The sequence below is a fragment of the Eschrichtius robustus genome, chromosome 12 (genome assembly GCF_028021215.1).
Source record: "Eschrichtius robustus isolate mEscRob2 chromosome 12, mEscRob2.pri, whole genome shotgun sequence".
Classification (NCBI taxonomy): domain Eukaryota; kingdom Metazoa; phylum Chordata; class Mammalia; order Artiodactyla; family Eschrichtiidae; genus Eschrichtius; species Eschrichtius robustus.
Genome location: NC_090835.1, coordinates 57,673,291 through 57,698,715, shown reverse-complemented (window position 1 = coordinate 57,698,715; position 25,425 = coordinate 57,673,291). Strand labels below are relative to the sequence as shown.

At 40.6% G+C, this 25,425-nt stretch overlaps 1 protein-coding gene and 1 non-coding gene across 12 annotated transcripts in view; one reads left to right on the top strand and one right to left on the bottom strand.

Annotated features, from left to right (window-relative positions):
- NEK10 (NIMA related kinase 10) overlaps nt 1–25,425 on the bottom strand; it is a 311,176-nt gene that overhangs the window by 132,381 nt on the left and 153,370 nt on the right. For all 11 annotated transcript variants that reach the window (XM_068557350.1, XM_068557356.1, XM_068557354.1 and 8 more), the window contains 2 exons: nt 2,362–2,491; nt 1,741–1,811 (listed from right to left, as the gene is read on the bottom strand). In XM_068557350.1, the coding sequence (XP_068413451.1) occupies nt 1,741–1,811; nt 2,362–2,491 (201 nt within the window). The remainder of the gene's footprint in view (nt 1–1,740; nt 1,812–2,361; nt 2,492–25,425) is intronic.
- On the top strand, nt 6,997–7,102 carry LOC137774294 (U6 spliceosomal RNA). Its single transcript, XR_011075823.1, has one exon. It is a non-coding gene; the product is annotated as a U6 spliceosomal RNA (small nuclear RNA).

Below are 25,425 nucleotides of genomic sequence, written 5' to 3'. Positions count from 1 at the left end.
GACAAGAGAGTCTAGAGAGGTTGTGGGGGCATCAGGGCAGGTGCCCTGATTATGCAGAGACCCAGTTTCCACAGAAACCAGAGGAAGTAAGGGCCTGTGCCACTGCGTGTATCAGAGGGAAGAAAGTGCCAGGAAAAGGGAAGAGCAGTAGCAAGGAGCTCCCTGTGGTTGGAGTGGAGGGAGCAGAGGGAAAGTGGGAGGGGAAGGGTGAGGGATCAGCTGGGACAAGCTCTGTGGGGGCAGAACTTTGAGACTCTATAGGGATAAGGACTTTCATTAAACTCCTACTATATGGATATATGGAGCACTTCTTTCTGACCTTCTTTGAAAAATTAAAATACTTCTTAAAAATAGAAAGGAAAAAATGCTTGCCATTTTATCATCTAACATGGCCTTTTTCAGTTTCATATGTTCTTGTCTACTCTTTTCCATATTCATGCACATTTTATGTTTTTTTCATAGTTATAAATACGTGTACATTTTGTTTGTTTTACTTAGTTTCAGATCATACTTGGTTTTTTTGTTTGTTTTCATTTTTTAATTAAAAATTTTTTTAAATTAATTTTTTACTGGCATATAGTTGATTTACAATGTTGCATTAGTTTCTGCTGTACAGCAAAGTGAATCACCCATACATGTACTTATATCCACTCTCCTCCAGACTTCATTCCCATATAGGTCATTACAGAGCACTGAATAGAGTTCCCTATGTTATACAATAGGTTCCTATTTATTATCTTTTATATATAGTAGTGTGTATATTTCAATCCCAATCTCCCAATTTATCGCCCCTCCCTTTCCCCCTTGGTAACCATAAGTTTGTTTTCTACATCTATGACTCAATTTCTGTTTTGTAAACAGGTTCATGTGTACATTTTTTTTAGATTCCACATATAAGCGCTATCACATGATATTTGTCTTTCTTTGTCTGACTTACTTCACTCATTATGACAATCTCTAGGTCCATCCATGTTGCTGCAAATGGCATTATTTCCTTCTTTTTTATGGCTGAGTAATATTCCATGGTATATATGTACCACATCTTTATCCATTCCTCTGTCAATGGACATTTAGGTTGCTTCCATGTCCTGGCTATTGTAAATAGTGCTGCAATGAATACTGGGGTGCATGTATCCTTTCAAATTATGGTTTTCTCTGGATATATACCCAGGAGTGGGATTTCTGGATCATATGGTAGTTCTATTTTTAGTTTCTTAAAGAACTTCCATACTGTTCTCCATAGTGGCAGTATCAATTTACATTCCCACCAACAGTGTATGAGGTTCCCTTTTCTCCACACCCATTCCAGCATTTATGGGTTGTAGATTTTTTGATGATGGCCATTCTAACCGGTGTGAGGTGATTACCTCATAGTTTTGATTTTCATTTCTCTAATAATTAGTGATGTTAAACATCTTTTCATGTGTCTCTTGACCATCTGTATACCTTCTTTGGAGAAATGTCTATTTAGCAGATCATACTTATTTTACAGGTTGATATAAAGCCTTCTGAATAATCAATCTAATGGTTGCATAATATTTCAAGTGAATGTACTACTTCCGCTTGGACACTTGGTTGGCTTCCAAATGGTCCTTATGACTGGTGATGCACAAACATTTTTCTAGCTTTGGATTATTTGAGAGCCCTTCCTCTTCCTCTTAATATTTACATAGTGAATTTGCATAGATATGAGGTATTTCTTGACAATCCCTATAGGTTTGAAGTTATGAGACTAATTACCTGCTGATGATAGTGGTCACCTTTTCAGAATAGATGCCTTCTGGCACTGGTTCATATACCGCCTCCACTATCTGCAAAACAAACAGACTAGAATGATGGAAGTAAAGGAGTCACAGGCGCCTTTGAGTGGCGATACTTGGCCATACACAAGAGTTACTTAACAAGCATCATAATTTCATGCACACATTTTCATCAGAAACAAAAATATCCCAGGAAATTAAAAATTAGCATTAATTAAACAGTTCTTGAGCATAGAATTGTATTCTTCAAATTGAGTTAAAGTTAACCTCAGATTCATAATAAATGATGTGTAGGATAATACAATATGCTAGACTGAGGGCAGTTCAAACCACAATTAAGAATAAAAGACCAAAAGCAGTTTGATATATTTATTTTTATAATTTTCTATGATAAATTGAAGACAATTATAAGGGGAAATGTGCCTTAGCACATGATGTAGATTTAGAAGAAAGGAAGAAAAATAAACTGGATCATGTGGTTAATAAAACAATGACTGCTTTTAAGTGACAGTTTTATTAAAATCACAAAGGTTCTATTTAAGAAGAAAAGGAATGGTGTTTTTGGCAACATGAGACCCTTTTGTCTTCCAAGGTTGCTTACTTTTGTGGCCAGGGAGAGCATGTTTGTGCTGTAGAAGGGAGGATTCAGAGTCGCCATCTGATAAAGGATGCAGCCTGCTGCCCAGACATCAGCCTTCTCCCCATACGGCTCACTCTTCAGCACCTCAGGGCTGAATTAAAATAAGGATGTTAATGCTCAATGAAAAAGGGAGGAGTCAGTACAGAAAAAAGTTCAATTTTCAAGCTATAGTTGGAGATATAAGAAAAAAATGGAAACTCGATCACCATTTCAAGTAAACATATTAAAATATATTTTTGAATTCTCTCAGACTCATGTGAATCAAGAAGCACAACCAAGCAATTCTAATTTAAGCAATAAATGTCAATAAACAACTCCTATTAAATGTTCTTTTACTTCCAGAAAAAACTACCCCTCCGTGGTAGACGGAATGATTGGCCCCAGTTCTCACTATTCTGGAGATTTTGAATATCCCACTCTTTCCTCTTGGTGGGCAGTGTTTGCTACCCACTCCTGCCTTTGCTTTTGTTGTGTTGGCCAGTGGAATGTGGAAGTGGCAGTGCAACAGATCAGGGCCTCAGTCTTAACAGGTGTTGAGTGCTTCCATTTGTCCCTCCAGGAGCTTCTGTCCAAAAGAACATTGTATCCCAGGTAGCTAGGACAGCCCAGCCTAGGCCCAGCACAAGACACATGGAGCAGATCTGCACACATAAACCTGCATCCTGAAGGAGACCCAGCCCAGGAGACCCACAGACCTGTGAGTCTGACAATAAATGCTTATTGTTGAATGCCACTGAGATTTCATGGTGATTTGTTATGCAGCATTATTATGAGCAAAACTGACTGACATAGCACCATCCCTTTGCTATTCAATGCTAGCTTATAAATTAGGAAGCAAGACCATATTTAAATGTGTTGCAGAAAATGACAACTTCCATCATGTTCATCTCTTCTGAAATTTCATATCTAGTCTGAATAAGGATGCTGTCAGCCTTTAAATGAAGTTAAGCTGTGAGGGTTTATGGGTTTGACATTTTTTTTAATGTGGAGGGGTGGGTAGTTCCCTTGGATATTTTGAACTGATAGAAGTTTCCTCTCTCATATTTGTAGACTGAAACTCAGCAAAGTGTTAAAAGCGCTCAGCACACACACAACCCTAAATTAAGTAGTTTGATAATTCAGTTCTAAAATATGTATTTAGGACTGTGCTCAATCTTCTAAATTAATGGAGTAGGAATTAACGGTTAACTTGGGCAGTGGGATTAAGATACAGAGAAACTCATAAATTGGTATCAGAACAGAGTAAGTATTGGCTGTTAAGAATAACCAAGGAGTTGCAATTCTTGTGAGATATGGAGAATGATTCCTGGTTTAAGATTTACATTATGTATTTACAGAGGAAGTGTGATTTCAAGATCTCTCAGTTAAGCATTTTCATAGGTACTGTCTTTGAGTTCAATAATATGGCAATGGGGAAATCCGGGTGAAATTTCCAGGGCTCTACTGGTCCTAAGTGTATAAAAGTGTCCCCTGTTGTCACTCGATCAACTGCTCACATTAAAAAATGCCATAGGGCTTCCCTGGTGGCACAGTGGTTGAGAATCTGCCTGCTAATGCAGGGGACACGGGTTCGAGCACTGGTCTGGGAAGATCCCACATGCCGCGGAGCAACTGGGCCTGTGAGCCACAATTACTGAGCCTGCGCATCTGGAGCCTGTGCTCTGCAACAAGAGAGGCCGCGAAAGTGAGAGGCCCGAGCACCGCGATGAAGAGTGGCCCCCACTTGCCGCAACTAGAGAAAGCCCTCGCATAGAAACGAAGACCCAACACAGCCATAAATAAATAAATAAATAAATAAATTTTTAAAATGCCATAAAAGGAAAAAAGTGTCTTCAACAAAAAAAATCCTTGGCTCCGCACAGACAAATGGCTCATGTTTTAATCTACTGAGAACTCAGAAGATTTGTTTCATATTTCCAAAAGCTCATGAAGCAGGTGCTGTGAGTGCGCCACCCATCACCCACTCAGATCTCTTTTCCATTTCCTGTTTCCTGTGTGCTTTCACTCTCAACAGCCAGTGTCTGTACTTCTCTGGAGGACAGCCTTCATTTTTCCTCAAAAGATGACTACTCACTGTAGAGGAAAACTCTTGTAAGAGTAGAATTTACTTAGTTTATTTTTCTCATCATTACACCTCTTCCTTCATCTCACTAGAGACCACACACTCCTTTCATCCCCACAGGCATGCCCCTTTGCAATATGGCTGTGCCGCTCCTCCCAATAAAAGATGAAGTCTATTTTGTACCCCTTGAATCTGGGCTTAACCATATAACTTGCTTTGGCCAAGAAGACATCAGGAAAAGTGATGCAAGGAGAGAACGGAAAAGCACTTACTCTTTGTGGCTTGCTCTCTCTTCCTGCTCTTGAAAACCCTACGATCACAAGCAGGTGATTGAGCCCAGGCTTGCCTGCTGGATGATGAGCATCACATGGCTCAGTTACCTCCAGAGCCCCTACCCACAGCCACTCTACCACCACATCCATCAGTGAAGCCTTTGAAAACCAGGTGACCACAATGCACAGGTGAGCCCAGACAACACAGATAAGCAATCCCAGCTCAAACCAGCCCACAATTTGCCAGTGCACAGTATATTGAGAAGAAGAAAAAGGTTATTGTATCAATCCACTAAGTTTTGAGGTCCTTGGTCAAAGTTAACTGACATGACAGCTTTCATCAGATTCTCAAAGCTGCCCATGCCTCCCTGAAAAAGACAGAGAATCACTTCTCTGGAAGAGAACAAGAAAGGGCAATAAAAGACAACACGGTTGCCAACTATCACTTTGCTTCTGGGGTCCAACTTCAAATATTCTCTAAGATAAACGAATTTCATAATTACAATTAAAAGCAATGGCAAACACAGACAGAGTTTGATTTCCAAAAACCACACAAAATGTTCTGTTATGGTCTAAATTGTGTCCCCCCAAAATTCATGTGTTGAGTCCCAACCCCCAGTACCTCAGAATGTAACCGTATATACAGATAAGGCCTGCATGAGCTGATCAGAGCTGCCATTGGGGTGGCCCTAATCCAGTATGACTGGTGTCTGTATTAGAAGAGGAAGAGACACCAGGAGTGTGCGAGGAACAACCATGGGAAGAGGCAGGAAGAAGGCGGGGCTGGCATTTGCAAGCCAAGGAGAGGCCTCAGAGGAAACCAAACCTGCCAACATCTTGATCTTGGACTCCAGCCTTCAAATAAATTTCTGTTGTTTAAGCCACCCAGGCTGTGGTATTTTTTATGGCAGCAGGTTCTATGAAAAAAACCTATTCATGTGTTTTTCATCTTTAAAAAGAACCCAGCCTTTGGGAAATATGGCTAAAGTAATGATTCAATCACTACTTATTTTGGTGATTATTGTTTAGAGACGATTGTAAAATAATTCACTGTCTTGTAATAATTTCCAATGTCTCCACTTAAGGTGAGCCCAACCACATTTAAAGAAATACAGAGTTACAGCTAGCAATGCTCCCTTAAGAGAAAGAAGTTAAATAGTAAACACACACACACACACACACACACACACACTTTAAAATGGGTTTTCTCTTTCCCAATCAAAAATATTACTCTGTATTTTAAAAACTGGATATTCCTATGTGATTTGGTCATCTAAAATCTTTTAATGGTAAAGTAGAGCATAATTTATATGATATTTAATAAAAATAAGGGCTTTTCTGGTAAAGATTAAACATATGCAATTAAATGTGTAAAAAATTACAGCCATTTTAAGTTGTACTTCAATTAAAATATTATCATTTTTATTATTGCTGACCTAACGTACATGGTGACTATATTTAATAATAATGTATTGTATACTTGAAATTTGCTAAGAGAGTACATCACAAGTAATGTGATAATTGAATCTATTGAAGTAATAGATATATTAATTAGCTTGGTTGTATAATCATTTCACAATGTATACAAATATCAAAACATCACATTGTAAACCTTAAACATATACAATTTTTAATTGTCAATAATACCTCAATAAAGCTGGAAAAAATTTTAAGTGAAGCCAGGGATAGTATAGTTAGGTAGATGGCAAGGACATTCTTCACTTATTACTATATTTTAATAAATAAGTCAACATAGCTCATAATCAGCGGCCTTTGAGAGGGGGCTGGAGGAAAGTTTATCTAAATACTACCTCTGTTTTAAAAAGGCATAAATTCACAAACTGATAATGAAAACAAGGTGGAAGAAAGATGAGGAAGGAAGGATGCTTAATATAATTTTTTAAAAAGATAAACTGTTTAGATTTTTAAATTCCATTAGTAGTCCCTCACTGATGTGAACAATTAGGTTGCTAATTGCCAAAGACTCTTATTTACTCATTATTGAGGTAAACAAGGAAAGTATTGAATCTAGATGTTTTTCAAAACAGTTTAAAATATGAACATTTTGCTATTTCACAAATAATTCAATACTATGATGATTTATATAAGTTGGGAGGGGGGACTTCTTTCCTTTAAATTCAACAAAGAACATCCACAAAGTAAATGAAATGAAATGATATGTTAAAAGGTTCTGAGTGTAGACAGTATATTCTTCTTTCCTACAGTGGTCATGTTGTCATCTTTGTTAAAAGTTTGATTATTGTCCTCATTTTGTCAGCACATATACTAAAATTAGAATGACATGTGAAAATTAGCATGACCTCGGCACAAGGATGACATGCAAATCTGTGACGCATTCCATATTTTAGAGGCAGTAAGATGACAGGGAAAAGATGAAGACTATACTCTAGTTAATAAAGTTGTTTCCCATAGGGGTAAAGATTAACAATTTTGATACTGCTATACATGTATACCAGAATTCAACAATTAAGTAAATGAGTGGCAGATGGCAGAAGCCAGGTTTCTCACTATTGGAGTGGAAGAAAGGTTACAGATAAGCAAGGAAAGGCGTAGGGCTACTCTACAAGGAGGTAACAGATTAGAGTTGGAGACAACAGTATAAACCCATGTTTAGCTTAATATTAATGTAGATGGTTACATATGAAAATATTTATAGTTATGTGAATATACACAGGTTACTATGCACATATATATCCTTGTTCTGTCAGATGAAAAGGCCCAGAATTGATGACTTCCTAGTAGCAATGAGCACACTTAGCACCAGATCTTGGTTTTTAACACCATTCTCCAATAAAAAGAATCAGGACCATTGGAGAAATGACTGATAATAGGACTGGGGCAAGAAATATACTAAATGAACCTGGAGTATCTTATAGTTCCAGAAAGTTAGTCTAAAAAAAAAAAAAAGCACAATGATGGGGGTATGCCAGAGGGATATGGAAGACAAGTCAACCAGCTCCCAGTGGCCAAATGTAGAAAAGTTTGAACAACAAAATAAAGTATTGTATTAGTCAGCTTGGGCTGCCATAATAAAATACCAATAACGGGGTAGCTTAAACAGAAATAAACAGGAATTTATTTCTCACAATTCAGAAAGCTGGGAAATCCAAGAGCAAGGTGCTGGCTAATTCTGTTCCCCAATCAGGGCCTTCTTCCTGGCCTACAGATGGTTGCTGTGTCCTCACATGGCAGAGAAAGAGAAAGAGAGATTGAGCAGAGTCTCTGGTGTCTCTTCTTATAAGACCACTTATCCCATCATGAGGCCCCCGCCTTCGTGACCTCATCTAAATCTACTTAACTTCCCAAAGGCAACAATCTCCAAATAACATCACATTGGGGTTTAGGGTGTTAACGTATGAATTTGGGAGGGGGACACAATTCAGCCCACTGAAAGTTTTATTAGATTATAACCCAGGGTATAAAATAATTATCCATGAGTCCCTAGTGATATAAATTTTAAAAAACCGAATAAATAAATAAACAGGAGGCAATAGACAAATCTCTTGAAAAATGACAAATAATTCATGTGGAGACTCCACCTTAAGGAGATGAAGCATAACTCCCCACTCCTTAAGTTTGGGGTGCATGTAGTGACTTTCTTTCAAAAAGTACCTTATAGAAAGAAAAAAAAAAGAGTCACTGTACAGTAGAGAGACCTGATAAACACTATCTCCAGCCAGCTGATCAAGATTAACATCAACAGTGTTATGTCATATTGATAGTATGTACCCATGATAAGATAAGAGAATGGCAGTTTACACCCGTGATCTTCCTCCCCAAACATATTCCAGTCTAATTATTAGAAAAATATCAGACAAATCCCAATTGAGGAAATTCTATGAAATACTTAACCAATAATTCTCAAAACTTCCAAGGTCATTAAAAACAAGAAAAATCTGAGAAATTGCCAAAACTGAGAGGAGTCTAAGGAGAAATAAAAGATTACCTGGTCAACAAGTATCTGTAATATTAAGATGATAGGGTTTTTATTCTTAGAAGAAAAGGTATATGATAAATTGAAAATGAAAATATTTGAAGCAAGAAAACAAATCACTTCTATCAAGTATATCCATCCATTGTGCCACCAATTAATCTTATTATCAAACATAGAATGCTAAAATTACAGGCTATTTCCTCTCCTATGTTACATATACAGTTGACCCTTGAACAATGCAGGGTTTAGGGGTACTGAGGTAGGAGGCAGATGGGCCCCTGGGTTAGACAACTGGTGTCTGTCAAGTGGAGTAAAACTGAAGCTTTGTTCTCACCCAGACACTCCAAGGACAAAGCTAGTGGCAGAAGCTGAGCTCTGCTGAAGTAAAGAGATAAGATGACCACTCCTGAGGTCAAGGAAAACTTCCTGTCTGCATACGCAAAGGAAGGCTCCTTGGGGGTCAAAAAGGGAGGGGGCGCCACCCCATAATAAGTGTGGACATACACCCACAGGCCTCTGTGGTGGGATCCATCTCAACAAAAAGTTGCACATGCATCTTGGGGAGGGTCCTAGGACTGGTCAGGTGTGGAAAAAGAAACAAGATAATTAGCCAAAGGTTAACAAAGACCCAGAAGGACTGTCCTATATACAGGATTTAAATCACCTCTTTACTGTGCTCCTCCTCATTAGAGAGGACTCCCACACCCCTTCTCTCTGGGTGTGTATTTCTGCGTAGCTTCTGGCTTAAGTAAAATAAACTGTTTCTCTGTGTGCTCTCGCATACGTTGTGCTGTGTCTCTAATAATAAACTTTGTACCTGTTTTTACAGTTTTTGCCTCCTTGAAACATTCTTGCTTTCAATGGGGGTAAGAGCCAGGAGAATTTTGCCTCTAGCCACTAGCCCCTGGTGAACTAGCGGCTAGGATTCCTAGTTTTCATCCAGGCTACCCAGGTTCAATTCCTGGGCAGAGAACTAAGATGTCTCTTCAGGACTGCTCATTGCTGTCTCTCCGAGATCAGTACGACCCTCCATGCAGTTGAAAATCCATATTTAATTTATAGCTGGTCCTCAGTACCCGCAGTTCTGCACACTCAGGTTCAACCAACCATGTCGTGTAGTACTGGAGTAAAAACTCCAGTAGTGAAGTGAAAAAAACTAGTGAAAAACTCATGTCTCTGAAAAAAACTCTCATAGTTCAAATCTGTGTTGTTCAAGAATCAACTGTATACAACATAAGGCAGCAAAGATTTTTAATTTTTCCTTTGAAGTTTATATACTACCTCCTCTTTTTTAAAGACTTAATTTTTCAGAGCACTTTTAGGTTTACAACAAAATTGAGAGGAAGTTATGGAGATTTTCAACATACTTCCTTCCCCCACATCCCCTTTCTTTTTTATTCTCGTTAACAGCAGGCTTAAATCAGCTCACACCTGGATTATCATAAAAGCCTTACTCCTTTAAAAGTGTTTTCATTTGTTCATTCACTGAACAATTATTTACTGAGCACCTACTATATGCCTGTCTTTCAGAGAGTTTTGTTTTGAAAGAACAGAGAAAAGTGGGTCAGTAGCTGGAAGAGAAAGGGAAGAATATGAGTTTTTGTTTTTTAAGATGGGAAAAAAATGTCAGTATGCTAGTCAATTGGTAGGAATGAGTCACTGGAGGCAGAGAAATTAATGATGCAGAATTGAGAGGGCTTGTCTGGAGAAAATGGTCCCCACTAGGACTGCAGGAGTTCAGGCCACTCAGGGGCATGGGGGCAGGCAGCTGGGAGGACATGGAAGCAAAGCCTGTGGAAGTTCTCTTCTGAAGTAGGGAGCAGAGTCGCTAGTGTAAAGGTGAATTTCAAACTCCTCCCTCTTGCCATTAATCCAAACCTTACTCGGTCAAACACCCTCTCCACAGAAGCCTCTGCACACACTGAATTCCCATTTCACTAATCTCCTGATGCCCCTTCAACTACCCGTGTCCTCCACCAGGCTTGCTCTGCTATTCCCCATCTACGTGGCAGCAGAGGGGGGTTGTGATAAACACTGGATTCCATCAAAACACGGATTATTTGCCATTCATTCATTAGTAGTGTGAATAAAAAATGTTGCCTGCCATATCAGCAAACAAAGGATGCTGAGGCCATTAAGCCCTCTGCCACTACCACTGACCCCTAGGGTGAGCCCTGAGGAGACCCAGGCTGGGAAAGAACAGGATACTGGCCCCAGATAGCTAAGGTGTATATTGAAGGAATGATTTCAGTAAGCTCAGACTCTTGTTCTTCCCATACCTAGACAAGCACTAAATTCCTTAACTTAAAATGTCTGGTTTTCTTTCAGTAACAGTAATCTTTGATTTTCTGACTATTTTGCAAAAACCCCTATATATCCTGGCTCCTCCCTTACCTCTTGGGAGCAGTGTCTCAGACCTATCTGAGAGGCTGTCTTCTAGGCTGAAGTCCTCAGTTTTGTCCACCAAGCTAAACATAATTCTCAACTTTTAGGTTGTGTATTTTTTTCAGTCAACAGTACAAAACTTGAAAATATATATCACTAGGTAGGTGATAGCAGTAACTAAGGAAACATAATTTTACTCATATGACAAGAGCATACACATCTTTTGTTAACTGTATATGAACAGATATGAGAAGAGGCCTTGTTAATTGGGGAAGTGCCATATGCGTGACTACTTTGCCAGTGGCCAACAATTTGGTCAGAAACGACCTAGACAAAAAGCATTCAAGTTAAGACTGACCTAGTTCAAACTCTGACACACATATATAAAGGCTTAGGAACTTCTAGTTAGCTATTTTTATTTTAGTGGTCAAGAAAAAAATCTGGTGAAAATGAAAATTTCTTTAGAAAATGAGAAATTGATCACCAATGAATATTCCCAGTCATTGGATTTTCCATATATTGATAATTATTTTGCTGTTAAAAATTCTTTTGCTTTCTTATTTCAAGTTAATTTTTAGCCGATTATATGAGTCCTGTGTTATATGAATTAGGGAGAAGCTGGAATTTAAATGTCTTAAAAAAAGAAGGCTGGTTGAATAAATTATGATTTATCCAGACAATAAAATGTAATTCAGATATTAAAACTGAAGGTACAGGAAAGCATTCGTTAACATCAGTGTGTGTGTGTGTGTGTGTGTGTGTGTGTGTATGGTTTGCATAAGAAAGGATTTGATATTGGGATACCAAGTTGTCTTCTGTGAGTTTGTTCCCCACCTCAGGATTAGTAGGATTATAAGTGTTCTTAATGGAATTTTTTTCTTTATTTTCAGCAATGAGAATCGTAAAAATTAATAAACAGAAACCTCATATAAATAGAGTCAGGAGACCAAAGTGGGGGTTCTCACACCCTCTGATGACAGCAGAGCCCAACAGGAAGAAGAAAGACTCCTTTCCTGGCCAGGATTCAGCCAATGACAAGCCCTGGACTCTTTGTTTCCTGCAGTCTCCTGAATTCCTTTTCCTCCCTATTGTTGCAATAAAAATAGAGGTGAGGTTTTTTTCCCTCTCCTGAGAACAAGGAAAATAAAGGGAACAGTGAACAGGCTAGAGAAGGAACAGGCCTGAAAGAGTTAATCACTCACAGTTTTTTGTTTTTTTTTTAAAGGAAATCCCTGTGGGAGTGCTGTTTCTTTCTATTTTTAATTTTATTTATTTATTTTTGGCTGTGTTGGGTCCTTGTTTCTGTGCAAGGGCCTTCTCTAGTTGCGGCAAGCGGGGGCCTCTCTTCATTGCGGTGCGCGGGCCTCTCACTGTCGCGGCCTCTCTCGTTGCGGAGCACAGGATTCAGACGCGCAGGCTCAGTAGTTGTGGCTCACGGGTCCAGTTGCTCCGTGGCATGTGGGATCCTCCCAGACCACGGCTCGAACCCATGTCCCCTGCACTGGCAGGTGGACTCTCAACCGCTGCACCACCAGGGAAGCCCTCACTCATAGCTTTATTTTAACTGTTACTAATCTGTAGTGTCTGTAAATAGATTTGTACTTCACAAAGCTAACCTATCACTCCCTAACTCTATGTAAATTACATCCTGCTCCTGGTGTTTACATTCTCTGCACTCCCTTGTAACAAATCACCCCTGTAGCTTTTCAGAAAGAAAGTCGAAGGCCGATAAACCAGAGATAAATTGACCCAGTTACTGAGCTGCCTGATGCCAGCTATGACTGTTTTGAAATAATGCAAGAAGAAGAAAAATGCAAGACCTTCACTACTTTGATCCTTATCATATACCCCAGACTGCGAACCCCACCTATAAAATCCTCTCCAATTTCCCAGGGAAGGGGGCACAGTTCTTGAGGCACTAGCCTGATGTGTTTTCCCCTTTGCCTGGCAAAGGAATAAAGCCATCTCTTTTATCTTCTAAAATCTCTGTCTCCATATTTCTGTTCGGCATTGGTGCACAGAAGCTGAGAGGTCGGCAACACTATGAAGTGTTCTCCTTCCCTTTTCGTGTAGAGACCTGCATGTGGCTTGCTATGTCTGCAGACCTCGAACTGCAATTCTCTGCTGATCCCAAATAAACCCATCTTTGCTGGCAAAAAAACTAACAGTCTTTTTGTTTCAGGTAAACATTTTGGTGGCCCATATAGGGATCAGTGAAGACCCCTGACAGCTGTAAGGCTGGTGAGCAAACAGCTGTGGTACCCTCAATTGAGCCCACTGTCACTCTCTGCCTTTCTCACCAAACTTGGAGGTTGAAAGTACATCTTTCTCCTGGATCCAAGCTCAGGCCCTCTTTGCATTTGAAGCTCTCCAGGCTTTATTTAGGATCTCTTTAAAGGTTTCATCTTTCTGGTCAAGGCCCTGTTCTGTATGTGAGTACTTGTTTGGCACTTGGGTCTGATTTTGAGATTAGACTATTTCACGGAAACAGGCCGAGATGTTCAACCTATTCCTTTGTTCCTTTGGGAACAGGGGTTGTTTCTCTGAAACGGTGCTGGGTTTTTCAGCCTTCAGCCTATTCCTTTGGATGCCTGTGGAGACTGCCAAAAAAAAAAGCCTCAGTCAGGCTCCTCCAGGACCATGCTGTCTCCTCCTTAGGACCGGCTGGGATTAACTTGCAAGCTGTTTAAATTATGCTACTTGTGCTGTAAACTGTTTAAGCTGTTTGAAAATTACTCTTTACTCTAGAGGAAAAACCTCTAAGAAATGGGATCCCAGTTATCTAAGTATTTTGAAGATGTCTCCCCCATAGGCACTCTGGCCAATTTTATGTTTAAAAACCATGGCCCTTCCTCATGCGCATTTCTAACTAAATGGACTGACCTGACCAAAGGCAATTTAGAACATCAATGGCCATTATGGGGAACTTTTGAAATCCTCAAACCTAATTTCCTTAAATCCAGATTGGACTACAGTAGCTCAAAAATTTCCAGAACTAACTGGAATGTTGATTTTAACTGGTATTTTGAGGCTTCCCAATGTTATCAAGAGTCTCGAGTTGCCTCTTTGTAAAATAAGATTTTAAGATTAACTAAGGCAAACAAATGAATATAAAAAGATAAAATGGCTCCCAAAGTCTCAGGTTCTTCTCCCTCAGCTTCTTTGTCTCCCTCTGATGACATCTTGTCTCTCTGTGTTCTATGCTGCACATGCCTCCCCTAGACTGTCAGTCCCCCCACACTGCTGTAGCAGAAACTAGATGAGACACCCCCCAGGTTGTCAGCCCTTGTTCAGCCCTTATTCTTTCCGATTCCCCCCCCCTTCTATTTCTTGTTTAATTGCACTCTGAAAATGGCTGCCTTCTAGTTAAAGTTGTACTGTGCACCTGGTGTTTACTTCTCCAAGACAACACTCCCTAACACTCCTTTCCTTTGTGAGCATTCTTCATTCTAGAAAGAAGGTCATGGAACAATAACCTCAAGGACCACCAGAACCACCTGACGCCAGCCCTGATGATCTCAGTGTCTCCACGAGGAAAGAAAAATGCAAGACTACATCAGACCCGATCCTTACCTACAGCCCTATTTTCCACCCTGAAACTATAAGACCCCTTCCTATTTCCCAGGAAGGGGGACACAGTCTTGAGGGTGTTAGCCTGCTATGGCCTCCTTTGCCCAGCAAAGCAATAAAGATACTCTTTTCTACTTCTCCAAATTCTGTCTCAGCGTCTCTATTTGGCACTGGTGAACAGAAGCCAGGTTTTGGCAACAATACTAATTCTCTCACCAAACTTCCATTTTCTCTGAAACTCTCCCCTCTCATTTTTCCTCTGAAGTTAACAGAAATGGTCCCTTTAATATCAAGCCTTCTGAGGATCCAGAGGCTAAACCTTTAATTTCTTATATTCCCTGGACTGAAGCTGAGAGCCATAGTCAAGGATTTTCCCAAAGTAACTAAAGATCTATACAGATTTGCTGAGGGATTTAATATAGTCATTCAGACTGATCAGCCTGGTTTCTCTGACTTATATCACCTAGTTCATGTGCTTGTTGGTAAAGGCCAGGCCCAGTATTGGATGAAAATTGCTAATTGAGAAAGTCCTGAAAGGTCTCTAGAATTACAACTGGGAGCCTAGCCCCCTAACTTAATTATATGATCACGCTCAGGCAATTGCTAGGTGACTTCAATAAGCAATTTCTATGGCTTTTCCAAAGCCTGTTGATCAGAACAAAATTCAGGTTTGAACATAAAAATCTGATGAGCCTGTTCATGACTATTACAATAAACTTCAGACTGTTTCTAAAGAAAATTCTGGTCTTCCTTCAGATGATGATTCTACCTTAGTAGCTTTTAAATCTATGTTTATTAATGGGCTGAACAGGGACTTTTCCCTTTTAGTAAAAAGGACCAGGATGGAATGGGAAACTATGCCCACTCCAGATTTAGTTGATGGCAAACCAGCTCTCTTGTACTCAAATGAGTCACCTCCAAGGAAGGTCGCCAAAATTCTTACTCTTCCACTCTAGCAACTGAAGGCTCCTAAACGAAACCAAAACCCTTCTAGTTTTTGCTACTATCACAAAGAGCCAGGACATTGGAAAAATGATTGTTACAAATCTACACTTTAGGTGCCTTCAGCCCTCTAACCAGCCTTTCCATCGTCCTCCCAATTCTCAGTGATGGGGCTCTGAGGAACTACAGGGCCTCTTCCCAATCCTCCTCCTTAATTGACTTGGAGAAACATTTTTCCAGATTGGGGATGAATCTCTTCCAGTCCTGGCTGACACTAGAGCCACACTCTTGGTGCTCAACCCCACTACTATGAAGCAGACCCTGCCTTGGAGTACTAAAACACTTCAAATAGTGGCATCTCTAATTGAAGAAGGAAAGACAGGGCTGGGCCCAAGGACACCCTCCTCATGTATAGGCATTAGGCTGTCCTGCACATTTGTCTCCTGAAGCCACCATACAAGAGCTGTTTTCCCTTAAACCATCCCTTACTAGTCGAGCACCACACGTGGAAGGTCGTACAGGGTAATCAGCAACCTGTGCATTTTGATTGCACATGCTCCACGGTTTCCATGGTCAGAGTTTCTTGCTCAGATACTACAAAGTTGCTGTTTTAGATGCCATTCCTCCATGCCTCATTAAGTGCAAAATAAGGAGGTGGCTTTGCCTTCTGCCTAATGCCTAGCATGAGGAGGCTGTCCTTGGGTCTGGCCCTGTCTTTCCTAACTCATAATGAACCTCAAGAGGTTCCTGTCTCTGAACCTATTCCCTTTTGTTTAGGCCCTTTGAAAGATACACACCCTTTTCTCCTTAGTTCCTCCACTCCTACTCATTTATTAGGCCTAGAATTCTTAGAGAACTAACATGCTGGAATTTCTTTCTCCTAAAAGGGGGAAATAGTTCTATAAATTGACAGTAGTCATCAAAGTAACTCTCCAGGTGAATTAAATGACCCCTCTACATCTTTTATTTGTTCCATCTCTGATGGTACTAGAGCAGATTCTGGAAATACCAATCATTTGTCTCTACTAAATCAGCTACCACCTTCCTTATAGGCAAAATCTCAAACTGATGTTGGCAAAATTCTCAGTGCACCTCCCATCAACATTCAAACAGATCCCTCGAACTAGGGCACCTACCAGGCATCAGTGGGGGACCACGGACACCTAAGGGGATGGGAGGAACCCCCAGCGACCGGGTAGGATGTGGGGCATGGGGGGAGTGAAGGGGGAGGAGAAGTGGAAGCAGGACGAGATTGGCGCCCCTGAGGGGCGGCTGGGGGAGGGGAAGGGATCCCACACCCAAACGGGGAAATTGGGGAACCATTGGAGGGCAGAGGATCAAAAGGGAGCGTGGCCAGATTTCCCCTGCCCACTTGGACCCCCAGGAACCTGTTGAGGTCCTGGGTCTGATTCTCTGCTCACCGAGGCCCCCTCCAGCCCTGCAGGTCCTGAGGGAGTGGGAGGGCGGGAAGGGGGAGCAAAAGTAAAGGTCGGACCTCCAGGACCCGCAGTCCTGAGGGGTGGCTGGGGGAGGGGAGGAGTTCCTACACCCAGTGGGACCCACCCACGGTTAGGGATCCAGCTGTGATGGGGGAGACAGTGGGGGAGGGGCGTGAAGGAACAGAAGGGAATGGGGCCAGTGCTTTCCCTGTCCACTTAGGCACTGGGGAGCCTGTTGGGCTCCCAGGCCTAATCCTCTGCCCTTGGAGCCTCCCTCCTAGAGGGCAGAGCCCAAGCGCCACCCCTACACCCCTACTCAGGGCCTACCTCTACACTTGGAGACTCCCTCCAACGACCTGGGCCTAAACCCCATCCACACACCCTCACTCAGGGCCCCACCTCCAAACTCCGGAACCCCACACTCCAGAGGCCCACCTTTTGACTTGCTGCCTCTCCCCTTCTGCAGAGGTCGTAAGCAGAGGCCTCGCCCCATGCTTGAACGTTGCCCCGCCCCACCCAAACCCACACCCCTGCCTAAGTTCCAACCCCCGCCTAAATTCTGCCCCCAAACTCAGGGCTTTTTTTTTTTTCTTTTCTTTTTTCCTCCTTTAGATTGTGGTTCTGTTTTACCTTCTTGATTCATTGTTGTTGATTCTTTTATATTTTTATTTTTCCTAATAAATCTTTTTTCTAATTTTATTTTATTCTTTATATTTTGTTAGCGATCTCTCCTTTTGGCTTGTTCCCCCCTCCCTTTTTTTTTCTTTTTTCTGTTGTGGTTTTTTTTTGGTTTTTTCTTTTCTTGTTTTTTTAAATTTTTTTTATTTATTTATTTATTTATTTATTTATTTTTGGCTGTGTTGGGTCTTCGTTTCTGTGCGAGGGCTTTCTCTAGTTGTGGCAAGTGGGGGCCACTCCTCATCATGGTGCACAGGCCTCTCACTATTGTGGCCTCTCTTGTTGTGGAGCACAGGCTCCAGAAGCGCAGCCTCAGCAATTGTGACTCACGGGCCTAGTCGCTCCGTGGCATGTGGGATCTTCCCAGACCAGGGCTGGAACCCGTGTCCCTTGCATTGGCAGGCAGACTCTCAACCACTGCACCACCAGGGAAGCCCCTCTGTTGTGGTTTTATCTTAACTTGTTTCAATTAGAGTTTTATTTTTCCTAATATATTTTTTATCTTTCTAATTTTATTTTGTTTTTTATTCTTTGATATTGTACTGCTCCTTTTCTTCTTTCCTTCTTCCTTTTTTTTTTTTTTTTACCATGCCACAAAGCTTGCAGGATCTTGCTTCCCAGGCCAGAGGTTGGGCCCAAGCTCCTGTGGCGGGAGCTCCAAGTCCAAACCACTGGAGGAAGAGAGAACCTCAGACCTCAGGGAATATCTATCAGAGTGAGGCCTCCCAGAGGTCCTCATCTTAGCACCAAGACCCAGCTCTATCAAACTGTCTGCAAACTCCACTGCTGGACGTCTCAGGTCAAACAACCAGTAATACAGGAACACAGCACCACCCATCCAAAAAAAAAAAGAAACGACAAGTAAATTTGTTACAGATGAAGGAGCAAGGTAAAAACCTTCAAGACTAAATAAATGAACACAAAAGAGGCAAGCTACCTGAAAAAGAACTCAGAGTAATGATAGTAAAGATGATCCAAAATCTCAGAAACAGAATGGAGAAAATAGAGGAAACATTTAACAAGGATCTAGAAGAACTAAAGAGCAAACAGGGGAGGTCTGGGCAAAATGGCAGAAGAGTAAGATGCGGAGATCACCTTCTTCCTCACAGATACATCAGAAATACATCTACACGTGGAACTGCTCCTACAGAACACCCACTGAACGCTGGCAGAAGACGTCAGACCTACCAAAAGGCAAGAAACTCCCCACTTACTTGGGTAGGGCAAAAGAAAAAAGAAATAACAGAGACAAAAGAATAGGGATGGGACCTGCACCAGTGGGAGGGAGCTGTGAAGGAGGAAAGGTTTCCACACACTAGGAAGCCCCTTCGCAGGCGGAGACTGCGGGTGGCAGAGGGGGGAAGCTTCGGAGCCATGGAGGAGAGCGCAGCAACAGGGGAGCAGAGGGCAAAGCGGAGAGACTCCCGCACAAAGGATCAGCGCCGAGCAGCACTCACCAGCCCGAGAGGCTTGTCTGCTCAACCGCCGGGGCGGGTGGGGCTGGGAGCTGAGGCTCGGGCTTCGGTCGGATCGCAGGGAGAGGACTGGGGTTGGCGGCGTGAACACAGCCTGAAGGGGTTAGTGCGCCACAGCTAGCTGGGAGGGAGTCCGGGAAAAAGTCTGCAGCTGCCGAAGAGGCAAGAGAATTTTTCTTGCCTCTTTGTTTCGCGGTGTGCAAGGAGAGGGGATTCACAGCGCCGCCTAAACGAGCTCTAGAGACAGGAGCGAGCCGCGGCTATCAGTGCGGACCCCAGAGACGGGCATGAGATGCTAAGGCTGCTGCTGCTGCCACCAAGAAGCCTGTGTGCGAGCACAGGTCACTATCCACACTGCCCCTCCTGGGAGCCTGTGCAGCCCGCCACTGCCAGGCTCCCGACATCCAGGGACAACTTCACCGGGAGAACGCACAGCGCGCCTCAGGCTGCTGCAACGTCACGCTGGCCTCTGCCGCCACAGGCTCGCTGCGCATCCGTACCCTTCCCTCCCCCGGGCCTGAGTGAGCCAGAGCCCCCGAAGCAGCTGCTCCTTTAACCCCGTCCTGTGTGAGCGAAGAACAGAGGCCCTCAGGCAACCTACACAAAGAGGCAGGTCCAAATCCAAAGCTGAACCCCGGGAGCTATGCGAACAAAGAAGAGAAAGGGAAATTTCTCCCAGCAGCCTCAGAAGCAGCAGATTAAAGCTCCACAAACAACTTGATATACCTGCATCTGTTGAATACCTGAATAGACAACGAATCATCCCAAATTCAGGAGGTAGACTTTGGGAGCAGGATATATTAATTTTTCCCCTTTTCCTCTTTTTGTGAGTGTATATGTGCACGCTTCTGGGTGAGATTTTGTCTGTATAGCTTTGTTTTCACCATTTGTCCTAGGGTTCGGTACATCCTTTTTTTTTCTTTAATTAAAAAAATTTTTTCTTAATAAATTTTTTCTTAATACTTTTTCCTTATTTTTTATTTTAAAAAATTAAAAAATATTTTTTCTTAATAATTTTTTTTATTTTTTATTTTAAAAAATTAAATTTTTTTCTAGATAAATTTTTTCTTAATAATTTTTTTCTTATTTTTTATTGTAAAAATTTTTAAAAATTGCTTAATAAATTTCTTTCATAATAATTTTCTTATTTTTTATTATAAAAAATTAAAAAAGTTATTTTAAAAAATTAAAAAATAATTTTTCTTAATAAATTTTTTCCTAATAATTTTTTTCTTATTTTTTTATTATAATAGCTTTATTTTATGTTATTTTATCCTCTTTCTTTCTTTCTATTTTTTCTCCCTTTTATTCTGAGCCATGTGGATGAAAGGCTCTTGGTGCTCCAGCCAGGCATCAGGGCCGTGCCTCTGAGGTGGGAGAGCCAACATCAGGACATTGGTCCACAAGAGACCCCCCAGCTCCACATAATACCAAATGGTGAAAATCTCTCAGAGATCCCCATCTCAACATCAACACCCAGCTTCACTCAACGACGAGCAAGCTACAGTGCTGGACACCCTATGCCAAACAACTAGCAAGACAGGAACACAGCCCCATCCATTAGCAGAGAGGCTGCCTAAAATCATAATAAGGCCACAGACACCCCAAAACACACCACCAGACTTGGACCTGCCCACCAGAAAGACAAGATCCAGCCTCATCCACCAGAACACAGGCACTAATCCCCTCCACCAGGAAGCCTACACAACCCACTGAACCAACCTTAGCCACTGGGAACAGATACCAAAAACAACGGGAACTACGAACCTGCAGCCTGTGAAAAGGAGACCCCAAACACAACAAGATAAGCAAAATGAGAAGACAGAAAAACACACAGCACATGAAGGAGCAGGGTCAAAACAGATCAGACCTAACAAATGAAGAGGAAATAGGCAGTCTACCTGAAAAAGAATTCAGAATAATGATAGTAAAGATGATCCAAAATCTTGGAAATTGAATAGACAAAATGCAAGAACATTTAACAAGGACCTAGAAGAATTAAAGAGGAACCAAGCAACGATGAAAAACACAATAAATGAAATGAAAAATACTCTAGAAGGGATCAATAGCAGAATAACTGAGGCAGAAGAACAGGTAAGTGACCTGGAAGATAAAATAGTGGAAATAACTACTGCAGAGCAGAATAAAGAAAAAAGAATGAAGAGAACTGAGGACAGTCTCAGAGACATCTGGGACAACATTAAATGCACCAATGTTCGAATTATAGGGGCCCCAGAAGAAGAAGAGAAAAAGAAAGGGACTGAGAAAATATTTGAAGAGATTATAGTTGAAAACTTCCCTAATATGGGAAAGGAAATAGTTAATCAAGTCCTGGAGGCACAGAGAGTCCCATACAGGATAAATCCAAGGAGAAACATGCCAAGACACATATTAATCAAACTGTCAAAAATTAAATATAAAGAAAACATATTAAAAGCAGCAAGGGAAAAACAACAAATAACACACAAGGGAATCCCCATGAGGTTAACATCTGATCTTTCAGCAGAAACTCTGCAAGCCAGAAGGGAGTGGCAGGATATACTTAAAGTGATGAAGGAGAAAAACCTGCAACCAAGATTACGCTACCCAGTAAGGATGTCATTCAGATTTGATGGAGAAATTAAAACCTTTACAGACAAGCAAAAGCTGAGAGAGTTCAGCACCACCAAACCAATTTTACAACAAATGTTAAAGGAACTTCTCTAGGCAAGAAACACAAGAGAAGGAAAACACCTACAATAACAAACCCAAAGCATTTAAGAAAATGGGAATAGGAACATACATATCGATAATTACCTTAAATGTAAATGGATTAAATGCTCCCACCAAAAGACACAGACTGCCTGAATGGATACAAAAACAAGACCCATATATATGCTGTCTAAAATAGACCCACTTCAAACTTAGGGACACATACAGACTGAAAGTGAGGGGATGGAAAAAGATATTCCATGCAAATGGAAATCAAAAGAAAGTTGGAGTAGCAATTCTCATATCAGACAAAATAGACTTTAAAATAAAGACTATTACAAGAGACAAAGAAGGACACTATATAATGATCAAGGGATCGATCCAAGAAGAAGGTATAACAATTGTAAATATTTATGCAACCAACATAGGAGCACCTCAATACATAAGGCAAATAGTAACAGCCATAAAAGGGGAAATCGACAGTAACACAATCATAGTAGGGGACTTTAACACTCCACTTACACCAATGGACAGATCAGCCAAAATGAAAATAAATAAGGAAACACAAGCTTTAAATGATACATTAAACAAGATGGACTTAATTGATATTTATAGGACATTCCACCCCAAAACAACAGAATACACATTTTTCTCAAGTGCTCATGGAACATTCTACAGGATAGATCATATCTTGGGTCACAAATCAAGCCTTGGTAAATTTAAGAAAATTGAGATCGTATGAAGTATCATTTCCGACCACAATGCTATGAGACTAGATAGCAATAACAGGAAAAGACCTGTAAAAAATACAAACACATGGAGGCTACACAATACACTACTTATTTAACGAAGTGATCACTGAAGAAATCAAAGGGGAAATCAAAAAATACCTAGAAACAAATGACAATGGAGACACGATGACCCAAAACTTATGGGATGCAGCAAAAGCAGTCCTGAGAGGGAAGTTTATAGCAATACAAGCCTACATCAAGAAACAGGAAACATCTCGAATAAACAACCTAACCTTGCACCTGAAGCAATTAGAGAAAGAAGAACAAAAAAAACCAAAGTTAGCAGAAAGAAAGAAATCATAAAGATCAGATCAGAAATAAATGAAAAAAAAATGGAGGAAACAATAGCAAAGATTAATAAAACTAAAAGCTTGTTCTTTGAGAAGATAAACAAAATTGATAAACCATTAGCCAGACTCATCAAGAGAAAAAGGTAGAAGACTCAAATCAATAGAATTAGAAATGAAAAAGGAGAAGTAACAACTAACACTGCAGAAATACAAATGATCATGAGAGATTACTACAAGCAACTCCATGCCAATAAAATGGACAACCTGGAAGAAATGGACAAATTCTTAGAAATGCACAACCTGCTGAGACTGAACCAGGAAGAAATAGAAAATATGAACAGACCAATCACAAGCACTGAAATTGAAACTGTGATTAAAAATCTTCCAACAAACAAAAGCCCAAGACCAGATGGCTTCACAGGCAAATTATATCAAACATTTAGAGAAGAGCTAACACCTATCCTTCTCAAACTCTTCCAAAATATTGCAGAGGGAGGAACACTCCCCAACTCCTTCTACGAGGCCACCATCACCCTGATACCAAAACCAGACAAAGATGTCACAAAGAAAGAAAACTACAGGCCAATATCACTGATGAACATAGATGCAAAAATCCTCAACAAAATACTAGCAAACAGAATCCAACAGCACATTAAAAGGATCATACACCAAGATCAAGTGGGGTTTCCCCCAGGAATGCAAGGATTCTTCAATATACGCAAATCAATCAATGTGATACACCATATTAACAAACTGAAGGATAAAAACCATATGATAATCTCAGTAGATGCAGAAAAAGCTTTTGACAAAATTCAACACCTATTTATGATAAAAAACTCTCCAGAAAGTAGGCATTGAGGGAACCTACCTCAAGATAATAAAGCCCATATATGAGAAACCCACAGCCAACATCATTCTAAATGATGAAAAACTGAAACCATTTCCTCTAAGATCAGGAACAAGACAAGGTTGCCCACTCTCACCACTATTATTCAACATAGTTTTGGAAGTTTTAGCCACAGCAATCAGAGAAGAAAAAGAAATAAAAGGAATCCAAGTTGGAAAAGAAGAAGTAAAGCTGTCACTGTTTGCAGATGCCATGATACTATACATAGAGAATCCTAAAGATGCTACCAGAAAACTACTAGAGCTAATCAATGAATTTGGGAAAGTAGCAGGATACACAATTAATGCACAGAAATCTCTAGCATTCCTATACACTAATGATGAAAAATCTGAAAGTGAAATTATGAAAACACTCCCATTTACCATTGCATCAAAAAGAATAAACTAGCTAGGAATAAACCTACCTAAGGAGACAAAAGACCTGTATGCAGAAAACTATAAGACACGGATGAAGGGACTTAAAGATGATGCAAACAGATGGAGAAATATACTATGTTCTTGGATTAGAAGAATCAACTTTGTGAAAATGACTATACTACCCAAAGCAATCTACAGATTCAATGCAATCCCTATCAAACTACCAATGTAATTTTTCACAGAACTAGAATAAAAAATTGCACAATTTGTATGGAAACACAAAAGACCCCAAATAGCCAAAACAATCTTGAGAAAGAAAAACAGAGCTGGAGGAATCAGGCCCCCTGACTTCAGACTATACTGCAAAGCTACAGTAATCAAGACAGTATGGTACTGGCACAAAAATAGAAATATAGATCAATGGAATGGGATAGAAAGCCCAGAGATAAACCCATGCACATATCTCACCTTATCTTTGATAAAGGAGGCAAGAGTATATAATGGAGAAAAGACGGCCTCTTCAAGAAGTGGTGCTGGGAAAACTGGATAGCTACATGTAAAAGAATGAAATTAGAACACTTCCTAACACCATACACAAAAATAAACTCAAAATGGATTAAAGACCTAAATGTAAGGCCAGACACTATCAAACTCTTAGAGGAAAACATAGGCAGAACACTCTATGAGATAAATCACAGCAAGACCTTTTTGACCCACCTCCTAAAGAAATGGAAATAAAAACAAAAATAAACAAATGGGACCTAATGGAACTTAAAAGCTTTTGCACAGCAAAGGAAACTATAAACAAGACAAAAAGACAACCCTCAGAATGGGAGAAAATATTTGCAAATGAAGGAACTGTCAAAGGATTAATCTCCAAAATTTACAAGCAACTCATGCAGCTCAATAACAAAAAAACAAAAACCCAATCCAAAAATGGGCAGAAGACCTAAATAGACATTTCTCCAAAAAGATATACAGATTGCCAACAAACAGATGAAAAGATGCTCAACATCACTAATCATTAGAGAAATGCAAATCAAAACTACAATGAGGTAACACCTCACACCAGTCAGAATGGCCATCATGAAACAATCTACAAAAAATAAATGCTGGAGATGTTGTGGAGAAAAGGGAACCCTCTTGCACTGTTGGTTGGAACGTAATTTGGTACATCCACTATGGAGAACAGTATGTAGGTTCCTTAAAAAA